We start from the raw sequence: 14,654 nt of genomic DNA on the forward strand, positions 1-14,654 counted from the left end.
TTCCAAGATTGCTTTGAAGGGTGGGCTAGGCACTGGCTTCAGTACATAGCTTCCCAAGGGGAGTACTTCAAAGGTAACTGTAGTGATATTCAGCAATGAGGTACGTAGCACTTTTTCTAGGGATGAGTTTGCAAACTTAATTGTCAGACCTTCGTATATCTGAAGGAAATGAAATCAGTATCTCAAAGAAATATCTGCACTTCCATGTTCACTGCAGCGTTATTCACAGTAGCCAAAACTTAGAAACAACTAAGGTGTCCATTGATGGATGGATAAAGGTGTGATATAAATATACAATGGAATATTATTCAGCTATGAGAAAAGGAAATCCTGCCATTTGTGACAGCAGGGATGGACCCTGAAGGCACATTATGCTAAGTGAAATAAGCCAGAGAGAAAGACAAATACATGTCATGTTACAATATTGTGGTTGCCAGGGGCTGGGGTGGGAGTGGTGTGGGGGAAGGGGAATGGAGATGTTGCAAACTTCCAGTTATGAGATGGTAAATTCAGAGGATCTAACGTACAGCATAGTAACTATAGTTAACACTACTGTTATATTTATTTGAAAGTTACTAAGAGAGTAAATCTTAAATGTTCTCACCACAAAAAAGAAATGGGAATTGTGATGGGATCGAGGTCTTAGCTAATGCTGTGGTGGTGATCCTTTTGCAATATGTAATTGTACCAAATGAACATGTTGACTTATACCTTAAACTTACACAATGTTATGCCAGTTATAACGCAATAAAACCAAAAACAAAACAAGACTTGCTTCATCCAATTTTAGTGTACCTCTAAGATAAGAAATCCTCTAATTGGCTCATCTATGCATTTCCAATATCCTAATCCAGTGGAGAATATGGATTTTACAAAGTGATTGTCTTTACTTTTTGATTGGCACTCATTAAAATGCTCTCTCACATAACTATCCTGGTGGCTGGATATCCAGAATCATAGAGTTATCCATTCATCTGCTCCAAAGGTGGACATCCACTTTACGAACAGTGCACATTGTGTATTTACTAGCTGCACTCATGATGTGGGTACAAACAAGAGTGTTTCTCAAGGAGTGGTTCCTGGGCCAGAAGTGCCAGCATCACCTGGGAACTTGTCAGAAATGCCTCATTCCAGACCGAGTCGGAAACTGGGGTGGAGGCCCAACAATCTGTGCTTAGTAAGCCCTCCAGGGGATCCTGGTGCACACTAAAGCCTTAGTACTCAAAGATGAAGTTATATGCATGAGAGAAAAATAACTTTTTTAAGGTTGGTTTTTGCTGCTGGTGTGTGAGATGAGTCCACGCGGCCTCAGTAGTGCAGACCCCCAGAGTGAATGCAGTGAGATGGGACTTGGACATTGGTTGAGTCACAAGTAGGAGGTGCTTCTAATAAGTGACCATGGAGACCGGCCACCACTGAATCCAGTCTGTAACATGCTCCTTTGACCAAATATGACTGGTTGTTTGTGGGTGACAACTGTTTACAAGGACATGTTCAGTGAGGTGTCAATCAAGGCATGTTTTCTGACACAGACCATGTGTCACATCAACTGAAAGCCAGTGAATGTGGCGTCACTGATGGCATTATTAATGTCAGTCAGACGGATCATAGTAGGAAACACTTTTATTCTCTAAAAGCAATTGAGAAAAATCAAAACTGTTACTTTTTGGTAATCACACTGACCATTATCAGAATAGTACATGCTATTAGGAAAAAGCAATTTCTTTTTTTCTGAGATGCTCCTTGCTGGGTGATCTGCATCTATTCTATAACAACGTGACAACACACATGATGAGCGTGTTCAGTGAGCAAGACTGACTCAAACGGACGAGAGCCGTGGCTCCCTCTAAACACTTCTCCTGGCTGCAGTAAATGACCAAAGAATTTGATTCTTTTCAGTGCTTAGAAAGGCTAACCACCTAATCATGCCAGAGTTCAACAAACCAGCATTAATAATCACCAAAAAAAGGCACTTTAAAATACATTTGACAAGGAGTGACACTAATGCAATGAGAACCGGCCTAAGCCCTGCACTAAACTTTATCATAGTTCATGGAGATAGTGCATTCTGTCTGCGTGTGCATGTGCGTGTATAAATATATATGCGTGTGTGTGTGTGCGCGCGCGTGTGTATATACCAACATCCATTAGAGCAGATCCTCGAATGAAACCGTTTTGTTTAATGTCGTTTTGTCACAATGTTGATGAGATGCCATAGGAATTTAACTCTTGTTTATATGAACTAGCCTATGGTAAAATTGATTTTGTTATGTCATTTTGCTTAAAGTCACAGAACCTTAATGACAACATTAAGTGAGGACTTACTGTACACATATATGTGTATATATATCTACCTATCTCCGTAAGACTCTGGGGAGGGAAAAAACCTTTTGTTTCTTTTAATTGGATAGTACACAAAAAATTCTAGTCCCATTACTTGGAACAAAGATGGAGGGGATTGGTCAATTAATGCAAAAAAGTACCCTACTATACCTTTCTATTGACAAAAGAAGAAGTAAAATAAATATTCAAAACTTTCCTAGGCTGTGAACTATTAAAATAATAAAATCTAGGATTTTAAAAGTTTATTCCACTGCAGGGTACAGAGCAGACATTTTTGGTACTGTAAATCTCACACATCTGTATTGCTTAGGTTGAAGAGAGTGGAAAGAACAGAGGAAATTTCTTCCACAAATTCCTTCCTTGTAGTACCCACCAAGTTTTAGCTATATGGTGTCATTCCACTTAGCTGAACGTAGAAACAAAGTCTGGTATAAATATATTTTTAGGATGTCTAAATTCTCAAGATATTTGCACAGAGTACAAAAAGTACTTAAAGGATTTTTGTAAAATAAACAGAATTGGCCATATATCAGTCCACTGCATACTCCAGGCTTGGCTATTTTGGCTCGAGGTTTTGACAGACCAAACCCATCTGGTCAGAGGTGAACAAAGGCTTACTTGTCTTTCCCAAGAACAGGTGTATAGACACAATCTTATTCTTAGGATATGGAAAAACAACTAGTAATGACATTTAAAGTTTAATTACTAACTGTATAATGCCTGAGAGCAAAAATCAAAGCAACTTTGAAAGGTTAAGAGTCAGACTCTGGGCATTTCCGTTTTTTAGCTGCTGGCTCTTCAGTCTTGTGTAATTCTAAAGTGCTCGAGTTGGAGTTGAGACTGGGGTCTTCTTTAAGGTTGTCCATGGTAACGGTGAAGCCTGAGAGAAGGTACCCCCCACCTCCGCTCATCAGTAGTTTGGGATGACTTCGATCTGGCAAAACCTAATCAAGACAGAAAGACAGACACTCATATTTTCCTCAGCAGGTAAAGTATATGCTAACAATATACACACTAGAAATCAGAATTTCAATGACACAGATTCTCTTGAAGATTGAAATGAACCAACTTCTAAGTTCCTTCCTTCCTTCCTTCACACGATAGTTCAGGTAAGAGTATAGAAATTGGTTTAAGTGCTTTTCTTTTGAAAAACGAAACTGAAGCTGTTTCTCTCAAACCTGAAGCAAGTTTCTTGTGGCAAATGGGCAAATGGTTTCTGTAGTGCTCTGGGCCTGTACATAGCTTTCTTCCTCTTGGCTCCAGGATGCTTCATGGCAAACAGTGGAGCGTGGGTCCATGGAGATGCAGCTACGGGACATACACCCAGAGCCTCCCTTTCCTACTGTCCTACTGACTGACAAGACTGCTTCTTTCCTGTTACCATAGCTAAATAAGACGACAGCCATGAAAGGCAGGGTCGTCCAGGGCTATAGAGTGCCCTGGATTAAATAAGATGTCCAAGCAGCAGGGCAGGGCCTGTGGCAACCATGGAGGTGCTCCCTTAGATCGTCAAGAGGAAACTGGTGGCGAGGAGTTCAAGTAGCAGAAAGGCTCTGGTAGCTGCTCCTTTGGGATCCACTGTAGCGTTCACTCCCACGGCGGCCATAGGCTGCTCCATGTTGATAACTGAGCATAGCAACCAGGCCTGCACCATTTCTGCCCAACACAGGGCTCCTTTAATGGCCAATCTTTGCACTGGGGATCCCCATCATCCTGGCTGAGACTTCCTCAGAGCAGCACTGCAGGCCTTCCCCCCCATTCCCCTTCCTTCTTCCTGTTTCATAGGCAGCAGACCTGCCTCACGGTCTGATGGCTCTCCCTGCCTAGGTAATCCTGCTCCCTCCTCCCTTATCTTTCAAAGGAATGTGCCCCGATAAATCTCTTATACTTCTAATTCCATCTTGACGTAACGCTTTCCAGAGGACCTGAACTGACATGGAGCACACCAATTCGTCCTGAAAACTTGCTGCAAAGACATCCCAGTAGAGAGGAAAGGGTCCTTCTCTTGGCTTGGGAATTTGGCTATGATCAGTTATTCCCTCCACAGTGATCTTGAGGCCTTGGGTAAATACAAGCATAACTGTTTGCATTTTAAATGTCTCTGGACTGGAGTTACAGAGTAATAGATCCTGACATGAGAATAACGGGTCAGGAAAGGTCAGGGCACTTTCTGAGTTACAGGTGGGAGACTGTTTCATCTTTGTAGACACAAACAGGGATGTCTGTTTTAACACATTCTGGCACTCCTGCAAGGAACCAGCCACCCAGGAGAGCAGCTCCTGGGTTTGGCTGTAAGAACACATACCTGGTAATTTCTGAGCCAGGTTTCAGATACCCTGAGGTTGATGACCCCTCCTCTTTCCCGCAGTTTTGTGTAGCATTCCAACAGAGGCTGAGTGTATAAACAGAGTTCTGTTAAGAATTACTTCTAGGTCCACAATATGAGAATCAACATTTGGATGCAAAAATTCCCATCTATTCGTTTAACTATTACCTCTTTATACTGACAGTAGACCACAAACGGCCTTGAAGGGGCCACGAAGTTCAGCAAAGTCAACAGCAGTGGAGTGGGATGAAAACGACTTGCTACAATTAAACTGCAAGAAAAATGTTGGACATATTATTTCTCTATGCCCCCAAAATGGAGCACAGGTTTTAAAATGCATTTAAAATGATCATGTATTTATTTGCACGACTCACACGAGGAAGAGCTTTAAATACAACATTCCAGAAATTCCAAACAATAAAATCATGAGCTATTACTTTCTAGGAAACACAAATTGGATTATAAGCTGTCATGGTGCTTGGCAACTATAAGTAGTGATTCACATTCTTGATTTAAAAAAAGAAAACCACATGGAAACAAATCCCAACATTGTGATGCTGGCTTTGTGGGTATCTGAATCTCTCTCCTTGTCAGATTTCTTTAGCCCTCACCAGTAGCCAGTATCACGTCAAGTTGAATGCCCCCACCCCACCTACACCAAGTAGGACTACACAGCCCTGTCTGATGCACTATCATTGGAGAAATTTCAAAGTTCTTTTAAAACTCTGAAACCAGCACAATTTCCCACCTCTGCCAGATGCAGTCTCCTTTCTTTAAAAACCCAAGACAGAATCATCATCTCTGCTCCCACCATTATCAAAGCAGACAAGCAGAGAATGCTAATCTGTTTGAAGCAGAGCCCATGAGTACCAAGATGTCTCCTGTATTATCATCAACGCACCCATCCGCGTTTCTCTCACTCAGCAGAGCAGCAGCCTCTAAATGTCTTTTCCTTTGCTCTTCTTGTCTCCTCTGCTTTTCCTGAATCTTCAAGAAGAAAAATAAGAAACCAACATACTGAGGCCATTCAGTCAGGCTTATGGGAACCCTGGTCTATCAAAACATTTCAACAATATTTATCAGCTTAGGCTAAAGCAACAGAAGGAGGTCATTTATAAGGGAGTTGAAAACACAAGCCCGTATGGTATAAAGCCATCATTAGCTGCCTATATGCAATGCTTCTGTAGCCTGAAGCTTCACCCCAAAGAGAGTATCACACGTGTGTGCACCCACACACACACTCTTTCTCCATCTGGTTTGATATTTATTATTTTGGGGAACTGATGTTCCAAAGCCAAATCTCAGCGCTTAAATAACTGCGGTCCTGAGGGGAATATTATGAAGGCAGTGGGGACTCTTTAACATTCTTACATAATCCTTTTTGCTTCCTCTCTCTTTAGCCTCCTTATATTCTTGATCTTGAGAGACAATTTCCATTGTTTCTTGTTCTTTGGGGTGATTGCTCCCTGGGGCCTCTGCCATGCTGTTTTCGTTCTCTTGTTCTGAAGTCTGTTTTTCCTCCAGTGTGCCATTCCTTTCTTCAGCCAAAGCACTGTCTTTTGGCTCTGAAGATAACATCTCGGCAGAAAATGTTCCATTTAGAAGACTGTCCACTTTGTTGAGGGGGAATTCATAAAGACTACTGAGGAAAGATTTGGGAAATCCAAAACAGGTTGTTGCTGCCCGAACTGGTCCACCTCCAGGGTACAGCTGAATAATGGAGCCAAAACCTGAACAGATAAAAGAAACAAACATCTCCCACTGAAGGTGACTCAAGACTATGCCAACACTCAGGGTCCTCCACAGTAAGAAGACTGAAGGTCTCTCTACGCTGTTCAGTTTGAAGGGTGATACAGCTTCTCTGGGGGTCAGTTTGGAGCCTATGAATATTCCCAGTGGATGTCATGTAATTCCAAAACAGAGAAACAGGAAGTTTTAAAGAAGCTAATCCCCATTTGACACTACAGTAAAACCCTGGGATCATGCAAATGTGGATGTCGCATGATTGGTGACGAGTGCTTAGCTCCCCCCCACCATCCAGTCCTGAAAAAGGGCAGTGAACAGATCTTATCTTCTACGGGGTCAGAGAAAGGGCAGGCAAATCAGGCTATGTTGTACTCTTCCCACTCAATTCAGGCCAGCAATATGAGCACCAGTTATCCAGGAGTTTACTGAAATCACTGTCGTGGAGGTCCAAGCCAGTTCCTAGCCACAGGCTTCAGAACTATCCCCACTGATACGTAGTGAAGCTAGAAAAGACAATGTCATCTGGGGATTCCAAATGCAATGCAGGCTGGCAGATGTGGGCTGTGCAGGAAGGTCCTGGGGACTGCATCAGTGGCCAGCCCAAGTCGTTTCATTAACCTCAGAGTAATTCAACCTCACTTTCCATGAGTTTGAATTTTCTAGACCCCTCTACTCTAATCGTGGTGGGGTTTTCAGGAACTTGAAAATGTTAAATCTTACCTCCCATTCGTTCCATCATTGCACCCAGCACCAGGCCTGCACACGTTTCCATTACAATCATTTTATTGCCAGCACGAATATTTCCCAATGTCAACATCTGGGCTAGTGTATCATATCTCATGTGGCTAAGGAAAAAAGAATGATTCATTCACTTTTAATTAGGCAAAAACTGTTATTTTAATTGTCATTTTTCAAGTTTTGTTTGTTTCATAAAAATTTACGTTGATAAGATTATTGATTGTTTTGGAGGCAACAGTAAAAAGGACTTACAATTTATGTGGTAGGAGGATACTTTATGTAGGTGAGCAAGTTTTTTCATTTTACTTAAAATCATGACTTTCTTAAAGCTGTATTTCCCCCCAATTATACTTTTGAAAGGAAACAAAGCGTACTTAATTTTTCCAGGTTCTCTGGCATAATACATAATTGAAAGGATGCGGGTGGATGGTTTCACAACAGTAACGATGGCTTCATATCTAAGGGAAGGAAAAACAGAACATCAATTTTTTAAAAAGTTTAAAAATGTTTTATTTTTAATAACATATTTTACAAATCTACAAAAAGACTTAATGTTTCCTTCCTTTCCCAACAAAAACTTACTTCTTTTTCTTCTTTTTTATATATTTATCTTGAGCAAATTCTGTCTTGTCTCGGAATGTTGTACTATTTTCAATCAACTGCTGAACTATTTCCTATAAGAAAAGGAGCAAGGAGATTTCCTGAAACTTTGTTTTCACAGAACAGATCACTTCAAGGTTTCTTACCCCAGAATGTATTCAAAGGTTTGATTCTCCAGTCCCTTTTCCACAGAAGTCCAAGTGGGTAAACTTTGTATTTTTTTACTCTATCTAGAATTTGTATTAAAATGCAAGTGCTTTATAGCTCCATTTAAACCAAAATAAAAGAACAGAGGCATACAATACAGAAAGAAGAGAGGTAAAGGAACCTCTCATTCTTGAAGACCCTGGCTGAAAACATTACTGAGAAAAACAAAGTTAAGCTCTGAGATCACTAAGTTATTAAATTGTCCTTTGCCATCATTAGTAATGTTATTCACTTATATCCCTGCATGTAAGAAATGAAATTTCTGATATACTGAATTGCATGTACATTTCAAGCTCTATATCTAACAGGAGTACACAGCATTTTTACAATTTACCTTACATCAAGTCTGCTTAAAAACCAAGCAATTCCCTAAATACCAAACAAAAACAGAACACAATATCCTTTGAATATTACCTCTCCTTTAATGCCCTTGTCCTTTAAAGCTTTTATGTCATCTTGAGTAAGTTTCTGAGATTTCCCATCATCAACTATATTTCGATTATCAGTGCCCGCTTCTTTGGTCTCTAAGGAAGGAAATTGCTTTATGACATTTATGATCTGATATTATTTTAAAATCTTTCTTCTTTTAAGTTCATGCCACAGTCAGCCCATCAGCCACTCAAATTTGGCCTTCCAGTTCCCTGCTCCCCCCCAGCCCACTATCCTTTCTGGCCACAACTACTCGAAGACTCAAACTCATCTTCCTGCTCCCACTCTTGCCCCCTTACAATCCACCTGGACACCAGAGTTCTCTCTTTAAAATGCAAATTGGCCCATTTATTCCAACGCACCAAAACCACACTGCAGCTTCTTGTAACTAAAATACATTCCAAAGATAACCTACAAGTTTGTATATGATCTGGCCCCCTGGCTACCTTTTCTGGCCTCATTTCTTCCTTTTCCCCCCCCATAAGCAGTGCTTGCTTTATTAGCATTAAAAAAGAAAAAAAAAACAAACCTCTTATATACAAAACAAGCTGATTTTTGTTTTCAAGTGTTAAACACACTCCTTATTAAACAAAATTTAGAGCCTGGATTACATGAATTGTTTTTCCTGGAAGCACTTAAATGAATGAATATTTGACAATGGAGATATCAAAATGTACATCATGCAGGCACCAGACAGCCACGGAATCCACAGGGCCTGCTCGCCACAGCGTATGACCTAGCAGACACTGACTGGGTGCCCGCACATGCCCACGTTTGGGTACAGAAGTGAATTACTGCTAAAACCCAGAGGTGCACGTACACATTGTGTAGAAAATTCACTTGCACATTAGAATACCAACTACATTCAGCAAAGTAAACCTTGCCCCAGGTACATCAGGCTAACTTGCAATAGTGAGTTGCAACCGATGAAAGTTTGCTGGACAATCGCATGTAAACGTCGTAACCAGTCAATGCCCAGCCCCATGTGACACAGCTGTCCCGTCACTACAGTAGCCACAGGCCCTGCTGCAGCAACAGAGCAGAATCTTCCCTATTCTGTGCTCAAATACCGAAAGTGCTGGGAGAGAACCAGGGCCCAGCGTGCAACCAAGCCACAGAGCAGGACATGGCCCTCCTCATCTTGCCACGGGAGGCAGGCCCTCAGAAAGCTGTCAGAAGTGTCCATTCTGCTGTTCGAGCACCCCGACCAGGCTCCAGTGCCTGGAGTGTACTGAGTTCTGTCCTGGGTACTCAAGGTGTCTGGGCAGCTCCAGCAGGTCTGGCCTCGTTCTTGACCCCTATACTCAGCCACAGTGCCGTCCTTCCTGTTTCTTAAACATCCCAAGCGCCGTCTCACTGCAGGGCGTTGGCACTTGCTGCTCCTTCTGCCTGGAATGTTCTTATGACAGATCTGAGTGGCTAGAGCCTTCCATCACTCAGGGCTGAGCTCATCGTCTCCACCAAGTCTCACCTCATCAAATTAACATCCAGTACACCTTCCTGCTTTGTCATCTTCAAAGCACATGTCACCACCTGAAATTATGCTGTTTGCTTGTCTATGTGATTATTTTTGGTGTTTCCCCACTGCTAAATGAATTTTATGAGATAAGCTACCTCCTGAACTGCTATAATCGCAGTGCTTAATCATGCCTGGAACAGATTTGGTGTTTAACAAAAATATAGATGTTGATTTAAAAGTATTTAATTAACTGGTTTGAACTACAACTTTAATCGTATTTTTTAAATAATTATTTACACAGTTTTTATTAATACAATATTTTGAGTACATTTATTTTAACAAATACTTAAGTATTTAATTTCAGTTAATAATGATGGCTAAAATTATGGGGCCTTACTACGGGCAAGGCACTGTTACTTCCTATGTGGCATATGACTGAACATTTGCTATAGCGTAGGCATGAACTTTGTTTACGGCTCCATTTTACAGAGGAGGATGTAAGATTTAGAGAAACCAAATAACTTGCCCAAGGTTACAAGGCAAGTAATGAAGCTAAAACTTAAACCCTAGTCAGCTGAATTCAGAGCCAGACGTCATAGCCTCTACCTTATATGCTAACTACCTCTCGGCTGTTACTTAACTTCTGGGCACTGCAAGTGCTCTGCACCTGCTCCTACACTGAAGTGGCAAGGGCTTACGGCCCAAGGTCAGAGAGCCAGTTAATGATGAGCTGGAGCCAGAATTCAGGTATCTCAAAGCCAAAGGAAGACCCTGCTTCATCCTATCAAGCTGGTTCTTAGATTATGAGTTCAGATTTCTTTAGAAATAGTCTGGGCTAGCACTTTAGAATTAAGTGGGGCTGACAGGTTTCTGACTAGCCAGCTCTAAGAGCCATCTATCTCATATATCCAAAATAGCGTACCTGAAGTAGGCTCTTCCTTCTTCTTTTTCGGCTGAAGACTTCCTCCACTGGTCACCTCAAATGTGGTTCCATAACTATGGCCAATGACGTTATCCAGATAGAACCACTGTTTTTCAAAAGTTACTTTTCTGGGGAAGAAAATGCAATCAATGAGCTGATTTGTATTCAGTCTAGGAAAGATATGTTCACTTTTATTTCAAAACTGGGCTCCACAAAACTGGGCTCACAAAGGATGATCAGCAGTATTACCTCTGAACATGAACTGACAAATGCACTAGAGAGAATCTGGTTGGGGCAGAAACATAAAATTAATAGAGAAGCCACAAAAACACTGAATTTGGAATGAGAAACAAGAACAGAAGACATTCCTCTTCTGAGGCATTGGTCTGACTCCAATTTGCAATGTCTGACAGGACGTCCAAACTCACAGGCTTTGCAGACTTCTGGAATAGCATAAAGATTAGCCAAGATTGTCAGGCTAATGGACACACACTGTGACAACCCTTGCAACTTACACAAGAAAACCTCAAAACTGAACAATCATTGGGGAACAAATTCCCTGGCCTATCTGGCCATTTTCTTTGAAAATTGTCTAGTAAAAGCAAATTATATGTACAAATAAACATTATTGACAATCTACACATTTGGAAATGATGCCTAACACTGACAGTGTTCTCCTGAGGACCAGGCAATTTTTATTTTTCTTATTACCCAGGTTGTTATTTTATTACAATTTAAAAGGGACATCCCAGAAAAACACAAACCTTCCCTTTCAAAAGAAGAAAACTAACATCTTGATTTGAGGTTAAGCAGTATGTGCTAGACGCTTCATATTTTTAAATTTAGTTCCCACACTAATCTTGGGACATAACCCTTTCCAGATGAGCAAGCTAAGGCTCAGGAAAAAGGGTCTTGTCCAAGATTAAGTTACAAAGTGGGAGATGGGATTCAGATACAAGTCTGCCTGACCCCAAAGCCTGGTTGTTTCCACTATATCCCACCGTCTACTCAGCAAAGACCAGTGAATTTCAGGAAGCCCTGCCTAGCTTCAGGACATGGTTCATGTCAACAGAAACCTGAATCCTGGCATTTCCTTTGTGCCCCAACCCACACCTTCTCTCCTTTATCTGTGCCCCTGGAGGCTGAGCATGACAGAATGCACAGACCACAACACCATGGTCTCCTCCCAAAGGCTTTCCACCGTTGTTAGACCCTGGGAGCATCACAAGTCTCTACTGGTGTACTAAACCTTGCCACCCCTCTGTACGTGTATGTGTCACATCTTCACTAAATCTCCTCACTTGAACCATCTGAATGAATGTCTGCGAGATCATCAGTGATCCAGATAAGACCAATTCTCTTCTTTGCTGGGTCCTCAGTTACTAAACACATAACAGACACTCAAAACATTTGCTGACATGAACCCTGGCAGAGAAGTTGAAACTCAGGTCAGGTCAGCCCAGATGTACACCTCCCCCACAACCACCCTCATTCTTTGAGCACCCCCCAGAGCTAATGAAATCCTGGGTCTGAGCTAGGTTGGGTTCACCCCTCTGGCAGCTGGTCTGATGTGCAAAGGAGGGTGTGTCACCCAAACTGATCAGCCTGACAGGAGGTCACTACCCTCGTTAGGAAAGCAGGGCCCAGTCAGAGGGATGTGGAGCCATATCTTCACTGGGAAAGAGTGGGATGTGCAGTCTCCTTCTCCTAAAGCCAGATAGCTTCTGCCCAATCAGATAAGTGCAGTCCTGAGGGAAGAATGAAGAGAGAGTCTGGCCTAGGATTTAGCTGAGCTCAGAAAGCCATTTTCTAAATAAAATGTAAATTAATTCTGTGGCTTCTGCCAAGAAGAAAATGACAAAAAGCATTTCCAAATTAAAACACACACACACACAAAACAGTCTAAAGAGTACTTTTTATAAACAGAGATGTTGCTGACTATTTCCTTGGTAATGAAAAACCTCTTGTCTAGAAGAGCGTATTATTAAGAAGTACATTCAAGCAACCAAACTCAAAATTGGGCGACTTAACAGGATAGTTGCAGAAAGGAAAGAAAGAAAAAAACCAAAGTTTCACCTGTATAATGACAGTTCATTATACCATTGTAAAACTTGGAGATCATTCATTGAACTTTTAACCTAAGAATTATGATGCAGTTATACTTCAATGAAAAAGTTTAAGTAATTATTATTGGCATTTTCTAGAACTTACGTACTTGGGTGCAGGCACACATTTCTAACCAGAAATTCTGAAAAGTAAAAAGTATTGGTTTCAAGAATACAAAATATACTACTGATGTGGGATAGTTATAAAATTTCTCTGATTTCAACCACCAAAATGAGTATTTAAAATGAGTGTTGAAATTTTAAAATGCTTAAAAGCCTGTGCACATATTACATTTCAAAATTAAAAGAAATCCTTCCCCCCTTCTACTTTTTTTCTTTAACAGATTGGTGCTAATGCAAAAAAGCTTAGTTGGCATCAGTTTGGAGCTTTGGGGACGGTTACTAGACTATTTTCTAATGACACCTGTTTCGCTTTAAATACCAGTCCACAGTATGATTCACAAAGAAGTAAAATAATTCATCTGACGTGAGCACTTATGACAAATTCCAAGTCTCGCAATACCTGGCCTTATGGTCTGCAGAAAGCGGTTCTCCTGAGATTGCATTCAAACAACTTACTTTTTGTCAAAAGTACTATAATAACCCAATTCAAAAAAAAACCGCTTGGTTGTCCTTTTCAGATAACTAACCAAAACATCCCAATACATTTTCGCCATGAACAAACAATTAGGACTGAGCAACCTCACCACCCCTGCCAGAAAGTTCAAAATTGCCACTTCTTTAAATACTCAACCAGAGCGATGACTAATCAGCAGGTTCACAAACCAAACCTAATTTCAAGTTCTGAGACCTTGAGCAAACTGCTTGGAGCGAGTCAGCTTTTCCAAACTTCGCATCCCCTGGGGTGAAATGAGGGACCTCTAGAGCCATCCCACATTCTACGGGAAGTCGTTTCCTAACGTTACTCTGGGCCGACCGGTAGTCCCATTTGGGTAGAGAGAAGAACCCAGAAGACCAGACAGGGTTGGGGAGGTGTCATTTTTTGTGGGATTGACCCCGGCTGAGGGATTTGGGGAAAAATCGGGTGGGGGGGTTGGGGGAGTGACTCTGAGAGGTAAGGATGAGATCAGAGAGGGAAGGGTGGGTTCCGTGAGAAAACAGGCGAGATCTCGAGAACCTAGGGGAAGAAGTCCAGGACGGGGGGTGGGTGGGCACCCGGGCTGCCGAGGGCCAAGAACGGGAAAGGGGCTCTGGGGAAAGGCTGAGACGGAAGCTGGGGGCAGAGGGCCAGCTATGAGACCATGGAAGGAGGGCTCTGTAGAAAGACAGGAGGGCCGAGAATGGGATCCTGGGGGGAGAGGCCTTGGCGGGAAGATCTGAGAGGAGCCTGGGGAGCCAGAGAGCCAAGAATGGGACCCTGGTGGGAGGATTCTGTGGGGAGACTGGGAGGGACGGTTATCTAGAAGAAAGGGGCGGGGGATCCCTAAAGCCAGCGACCTGACTTACTTTCTCCGCTGGACTTGCACTGCTTTGAACACGTCTTCCCGTTTCAGCACCACGAAGTCGCCGTCGCGGATGCGGTTGTCCCCGGGATTCGGTGGCTGTGGGCCCGGCTGCTCCCCTGAGCCCTCCATGTCGCTCAGCGGGTCTCCGCGCTTTGCGGCGTCTTCCCAGCCTCCCGCTCCCTGCTCCTCGCCCTCCACCACGGCTGCCGCCAGCCTCACTTCCCACGATCCAAGGGGACCGAGAACCCTGCGTTCGGCACCGCCCCCACGTGCCGAGCGCCACTTCCGCTTTCCGGTCCGCCCCTCTGGACGG

General features: G+C 42.5%; 1 protein-coding gene across 1 annotated transcript; it reads right to left on the minus strand.

Annotated features, from left to right (window-relative positions):
* Positions 1–1,608: 1,608 nt before the first annotated feature.
* Positions 1,609–14,622, minus strand: TRMT6 (tRNA methyltransferase 6 non-catalytic subunit). Its single transcript, XM_081033233.1, has 11 exons — positions 14,343–14,622; positions 10,771–10,898; positions 8,375–8,484; positions 7,736–7,827; positions 7,528–7,611; positions 7,136–7,260; positions 6,041–6,399; positions 5,571–5,656; positions 4,838–4,940; positions 4,649–4,735; positions 1,609–3,287 (listed from the first exon to the last, which is right to left on the minus strand). The coding sequence occupies exons 1-11, from the start codon at positions 14,468–14,470 to the stop codon at positions 3,096–3,098; spliced, it is 1,494 nt and encodes a 497-aa protein (XP_080889359.1). The 5' UTR covers positions 14,471–14,622; the 3' UTR covers positions 1,609–3,095.
* Between the last annotated feature and the right edge of the window lie 32 nt (positions 14,623–14,654).

Source organism: Rhinolophus hipposideros (genome assembly GCF_964194185.1).
Source record: "Rhinolophus hipposideros genome assembly, chromosome: 22".
NCBI lineage: Eukaryota > Metazoa > Chordata > Mammalia > Chiroptera > Rhinolophidae > Rhinolophus > Rhinolophus hipposideros.

Excerpts from the sequence above, each read along its gene's own strand:
- TRMT6 (XM_081033233.1), bottom strand. The coding sequence starts at position 14,470 with ATGGAGGGCTCAGGGGAGCAGCCGGGCCCACAGCCACCGAATCCCGGG. Across the intron at positions 7,612-7,735 it reads ATAAAAAAGAAGAAAAAGAA|ATATGAAGCCATCGTTACTG; the intron begins GTAAGTTTTTGT and ends TCCTTCCCTTAG. Across the intron at positions 7,261-7,527 it reads AGAGAACCTGGAAAAATTAA|CCACATGAGATATGATACAC; the intron begins GTACGCTTTGTT and ends TTTTTTCCTTAG.